This window comes from Primulina eburnea, chromosome 3 (assembly GCF_022965805.1).
Source record: "Primulina eburnea isolate SZY01 chromosome 3, ASM2296580v1, whole genome shotgun sequence".
NCBI classification, from domain to species: domain Eukaryota; kingdom Viridiplantae; phylum Streptophyta; class Magnoliopsida; order Lamiales; family Gesneriaceae; genus Primulina; species Primulina eburnea.
The window spans coordinates 9,780,042-9,786,303 of record NC_133103.1 but is presented as its reverse complement, the minus strand read 5'-3'; the positions used below and the strand labels follow the sequence as shown (position 1 = coordinate 9,786,303).

Sequence of the window (6,262 nt, the reverse complement as noted above, 5' to 3'; positions counted from 1 at the left end):
TGATGGCGCAGCCCTGGACCAGCTCAGTCTCAGTCACTCTCAAGAGCCAATCAGGACGTCTGATCCCTGGTTCGAGCTCCACCCGTCATGGTTGGATGCCTCAGATGAGCTTCGCATCCGAGCTCTTTCTCATGCCCCTACCGACTACGATTTTATCTTTCCTCACTCTGAAGAGAGGGCCAACAACCCTCCCTTTGGTTATTACACCGACTTGTGATACCCTCGGATGGAGGATGGGCTCGGCCCGCTCTCGATAGCCCGTCCCGAGGGAAGCTCAGCATTCAGAGAAGCATTTGCGATAATCCGCGGGAGGTCATCCCGGGAGGTCATCCCTGGCCGACCTCCTAAGCCAGCAGTTACGACGACAAGAGAGGTCGCCCGAGCTCCCGAGCAGACCTACATGTCCGACCTCCCAAGCCGAGCCGAGCTCCAAGAAGGTGATATCAGGACGATTGGGGATCCTCGGCCGACCTCCCGAGCCGAGCTCCCATAAAGTCCTATCTTCAAGCGGGCTCATACCGACGTGAGCTTTTGCACAGATGATAAACGCGTAGCCCACAGGAGATCAAAGCCCAGAAAGGTGAAGCCCATCTAATCAAATCTATCGTGATATCTAATCAAATCTGGCACAAGATCTCAACAAATCTTCCGAAGATTCTGAGGATCTCAACCTGCCAAAACTAGGACTCTACGATTCACCTATAAATACCAGGTTTCGTTAACTCTTTATTCATTCAATTCATACTTCACATTCTCTTAGCACACACATTCCTCTCTAAATTTTTTATTCTCTGACTTGAGCGTCGGAGGGGCTACGCCGGAACAACCTTCCGGCCCCCTTCTAACACTCTCTCTTGTGTTTCTGCATTTCGAGGTGTCTTAGCTGAGCTCCCAGGGTGAAGATCCGACCTCTCAACCATCCCTCGAAGTTTCGATCCGAGCTCCACCAGTGAAGGTCTGATCTCCCAGTTAGCATCACCGATTTTAGCAACATCAATTTGTTTATTAAAATTCAGAATTTTGAAATCAGATATTTTAAAATTAATAGTGATAATATATTTGTATTCATTAATACTACACAAAAATGCAAATTTATTTAATTTCAATTCTATTTAATTTTTTTGATTGAAAATTTATGTAAGTCTTTGTGTTTATATATGTTTTACTTCTATTTTTAAAACAAAATTTAATTTATTTAAAACATTCTTATTTAGAACAAAAACTGATATTTGAGTCCATTAGAAAAATAATTAATTATGTGATATCCAAAACTACTCTAACTCCATCCTTAAAAAAAAAACTATCACTCCTAAAATATTCTTATTATTTTTAAAATTATCCTCTTATTTTAAATGAGTAAAAATTATTATTAATTTTTAAAATTATTGAAAAAAATTCATAATTCATAATTTTATTTTATTTCTTTAAAAGATATCTTTTTAGTAATAATTTTTTCCAATTTAGTTTTGATAATTAAAAATATAAATATATGAAGAATTTCTCGGAATATTTAAATTCTAGCATTTTTAGATTTTGAAAATTTTAATTAATATATATAATAATATTAATGGTCTAAGAATGATAAAAAAAATGATTAAAAGTAAGAGTGAATAATAAAATTAGCTTCTTTAAAAAACAAAATTTTAAAAGGAGGAGAAAATAAGAAAAAAAAACAAAAAAGTTAGTGAAAAAGATAAATAAGAAAAGAAAGAAAAAGACAGCAAAAAAAAAATATAAAAAAGTAAGAAAATATAAAAAGTAAGACACTTGTCCATTGTTAAGGGAAGAGGGAGTAGTACTCCAGGAGGAGCATAGACTCTCCCCTTGAAAGCCTCCACTCCTCGCTTTCGTTCCACTCATTCCTCTCTCTTTCTATCTCTATCTTCTTGCATAGGTCGCCTGATTTTTCGACCCAAAAATGGAGAGAATTTTTTCGCAATAAATGATCATTCTGCTCGTGTACAGATCTGAATCATTCTAGCATAAAATTACACTGTCTCTTGCTTGCCATCTTCAATAGTTTGCCATTTTAAATTTTGTCCCTCGATGTACTCAGAAATCGACCAGTTCTCTTCGTTTTTGAGGGGCATGTCTGATAGCAGAGATAACCAACAAAATTTCATTGTAAGACAACAAGAAGAAGGGAACACATTGCAGATAGAAAACCCGGAATCTTGCCGAGAAATTGAGTTAGAATCTGTTCAAGAAAATAAGGAAGAGATTCTTGAGAGGGATACCGATCATTGTGAAGAAAAAAGAGAGGCAAATAATGCAGAAAATGAACCAGAAAATTCAGTACCAGGAGATGATGACGATGGGTTCAAGACTCCAACTTCCTCGGTCCACAAAATTCCGGCGATCACACAGTGCCCGCCTCCTCCGAGGAAGAGCCGAACACATCCGTCGAAGAGCAAGAGGAAAGCGTCAACCGACGGAGCTTGCCGGAACCTCCGATTCGATGAATTGGTGGAGGTTGAATCGATTTTCCTGCCGGCGCGTGACAAAGATGAACTTGGAAGCAAAAGATCAAGAAAGGTCACTGAGAGTGGTTAATTGTTGCATTAGCTCCGCTAATGGTGAGAATTGAACTCAAATATGAAAGCCCATTGATCACTTTCTTTATTATTTACATTATTGTTGATATTTAAAAAAAAATACATTTGTGATTGGAAGATAAAATTATAATTTTAAATTAAATTCAAAACAATATATTATTCATTTATTCAGAATCATTGCAGGGGGAGAATTTTGGGATGTATATTAAAATTTAAAAATATTTTTATATAATTTAAAATATATAGATATAATGCAATATCTGTCAAATAATGAAATATATGCAAAGTATCTGAAATTACAGCTCAAGAGTAGGCAAAGAACAGGTGACCAAAAAGATTTGTGAGCTGGACTCCCAACTTTTGCAATCAAGGTATCATGTGTGTGTGTGTGTTAGCACAAAAGCAGTTCACCACAAAGTGAATATATAAATTAGTGGATAAAATATAACATTATATATGATAATTTAATATTTTATAACCCAAAATAAAGTGAGAAAATATTATTAAAAATATTTATTTTAGAAGAAAATGAAAAATGGTGGATTATTAACTTTTAGCCTTTTCTTTTCTTCTATTTTTGAATCATTCGAAATTACAAATTAGTAGATGTTTATACAAAAAGAAGAAATATTTTGAGCAATAAGCTCACGCGTTGCGGATTTAACGAATACCTGAGAGAGAACCGATGACCACTCGTTAAAAAGAACCGAAAATACCATGAAGTTTGCTCAGAAAGGAGAACGGCAAATATTTTGCTTTGTAAGAGAATAATTGATAAGAATATATGTCCTATATTGTGAGACGGTCTCACGAATCTTTTTATGTGAGTCGGGTTAACCTTACCGATATTCACAATAAAAAGTAATACTCTTAGCATAAAAAGTAATATTTTTTCATGGATGACCCAAGTAAGAGATCTGTCTCACAAAATACGACACGTGAGACTGACGTCTCACACAAGTTTTTGTCATATATCTATTTAGAAAATTTTAAAAATCATACAAGGAACCTCAAGCAATTAATACAGTGTGTTAAAGTTATTATAATATAGTAAAAATAAATGCACTTTAAGCTTCTTAATTTTGGGAAATTTATATTTGCAAAAAGTTAAATCAACAAGTATATGTACTTTGAGTGATAGGATTAGATATAGATAAATTATATTATAATTGTTAAATTGGTTGGATATGATGTGTAATAGTAATTGATTGATAATAATTAATGTTTGCTTTTATTTATTAAGAATATGATTGATATTATGATTAAATGATATTTACGTTTTTATCCTTTAGTCGTACAATTTTTTTACAATTAATTTTGACCTTCAACAAAAATATCTCAATTTACTCACCGAAGTTTTCCAATTTATAATATTTCTATAAAAAAATTAAAGTTCATAAATATTATATAGCTTAAGTTACTTTAATTTTTTTGGTTGAAAAATTTAATGAATATTATAAAAACTTATATGTAGTTTCATTAATTTATTATTATTTAGCAATAATATTCACAAACCCAACTTGTAAAAAAAAAGCTCAAGAAAAAAGGAAGAAATAAATAAATGACTATAAACTAGTGAATACTGTTGTGAAAAAATAAAAAATTTATGATAAAAAGTAAAAATCTCAAACCCTCAAAATTTACCAAACTACACACTTTATAATATTTTTCTCTCTGCTCAATTGTGAATTTCTTCACAATTGGTGAGCCTATTTATAGAATTTCTTTACAAATAATCCAAAAATAAAATACATCATTACCTACATCATCACACACTAATTTTCAATATTTACAACTCTTATTTTCAATATTCAAATATTCAACATTCAAATATTCAATACACACATTTTAAATATTAATTTTTAACAAATAAGTACATATGTACTTTTTTTTTATAGCAAAACGACGAATGAGTGAATTTAAATATAATATTCAATATTATGTTTACTGAGACATGTTATCAAACTAAAAAGAGGATAAATAATCAAGCTACGTAATTTTTTTTTTTTAAAAAAATAAGCAGTTGTTTCTTAAAAGTCTTTTAAGGTGCTTCTTTCATTAATACGAAACTTATTACGTTAATCATCATCTTTGATAAAGTCAGGTCAATATCTGTGTTATATCAAAGGGAATTTTAAAAAGGATGGTTGAAATTCATGGCTAAATGCATGCACACTACAATAAAATTGACTTTTCACGACACGAATTGAGCGAATATTAATATAATATTGTGTACACGGTTAATGTGTTGGTTGTATCATGGATATGGTATGTGATGTTTTCAGTTTTAATTTCATAGTGAGACAGTCTCACGAATCTTTATCCATGAGACGGATCAACCCTAACGATATTTACAATAAAAAAGTAATATTATTAACATAAAAAGTAATATTTTTTTATGAATGACCCAAATAAGAGATTCATCTAACAAAATACGACATATAAAACCGTCTTACATAAGTCTTTGTCTTAATTATGTAATTTGGAAAGTTTCAAGGATTTGCGTGCTATATACTCTAATAATTCCAGTTAATTAACATATGTTCTTAGACGAGGTTTCTTTGAGTATACGTTTTATTCAGACGTTTTCAATCATTTTTGCATGTCCACGTCGAGTGCAACTGGATCCAGGAATTTTACATTTGATTATAAATGAATATAAAAGTTGAATGACCAAATGTATCGAACGACTTGATCTTATCCTAATATTTTTCCGTCGATTAAATTATTTTAACTAGAAAATTTTACACAATGACCACGAGTCTCACGCTCCAAACCCAGAATATGGCATCATCAGTGCTCTAATATATTTTTAAAACAATAAGTAGAAATGATCAAAAAAATAATTTATTTATTCATCAAAAATTCTAGCTAGGTCGGTTTACAAGCTAGCTATAACAACAGAGTGCAGATATACAAAAAGAAATACAAACAAGATCAAAATAAGGATACTATTGTACTTCGGTATTTAAAACAGGAGTCGCAACGCAAAACTACCGTCAGTATGGAAAAGATTTTGCCTTTTTTTTACGAAAGAAGCGAAAAGATAACATAATTTTTCAAAGAGTTGCTCGGATCGTGAATCTTATTGAAAGCCTCGATGATAAGATTCCTAATAAAAATGTGATTGAGAAGATTCTCAGGAGTTTACCACTCAAATTTGATCGCTGTGTTGCTCTCAATGAAAAGCAAAACACCATGCTTTCGGCGTAGTATGCTTTATGTTGCATTTCAAAATTTGTAATGGTTGGGTGATCTGGATTCTCTCCCAGTTGGGCCTCGATCGGTATTGGTTTTGGGTTCATCAGTTTTTAAATTTCAAGGCGAATTTTTTTTTTTCCAAATTCTTCGATTTGAATTTTTGTGCACTAAGTTTTCCGGGTTTTTTTTTTTAATGCAATAAATTTTAATTTTCGGCTACTATGGTTTAATTATTGAGGTGACACCCTGAATATGTTAATACCACGTCTAAAAATACTAGCGTGATATCGAAAATTGCTAACCTAACCTACCGAATGTCATGTAAACAATTTGACCAAAACTAAAATTAAAAAATTTAATAGACGATCAAAATTCAAATTGGACAATATTTTACCAATTCAAAGATATGACCGATATTAAAAAAAATACTATATATGTTTGAAGTTGGAACCGACGAGCATCTTTTTTCTTTAATTTATCTTCTTCTCTAATAATTTTCAAAAAGC

At 31.8% G+C, this 6,262-nt stretch overlaps 1 protein-coding gene across 1 annotated transcript; it reads left to right on the top strand.

The window, feature by feature from the left end:
* The first annotated feature begins 1,830 nt into the window (after positions 1 to 1,830).
* LOC140826174 (uncharacterized) lies at positions 1,831 to 2,707 on the top strand. Its single transcript, XM_073188339.1, has one exon. The coding sequence runs from the start codon at positions 2,047 to 2,049 to the stop codon at positions 2,551 to 2,553; it is 507 nt and encodes a 168-aa protein (XP_073044440.1). The 5' UTR covers positions 1,831 to 2,046; the 3' UTR covers positions 2,554 to 2,707.
* The last annotated feature ends 3,555 nt before the right edge of the window (positions 2,708 to 6,262 follow it).

Bases quoted from the DNA above. Each gene is read 5' to 3' on its own strand.
- LOC140826174 (XM_073188339.1), top strand. From the start codon at position 2,047: ATGTACTCAGAAATCGACCAGTTCTCTTCGTTTTTGAGGGGCATGTCT.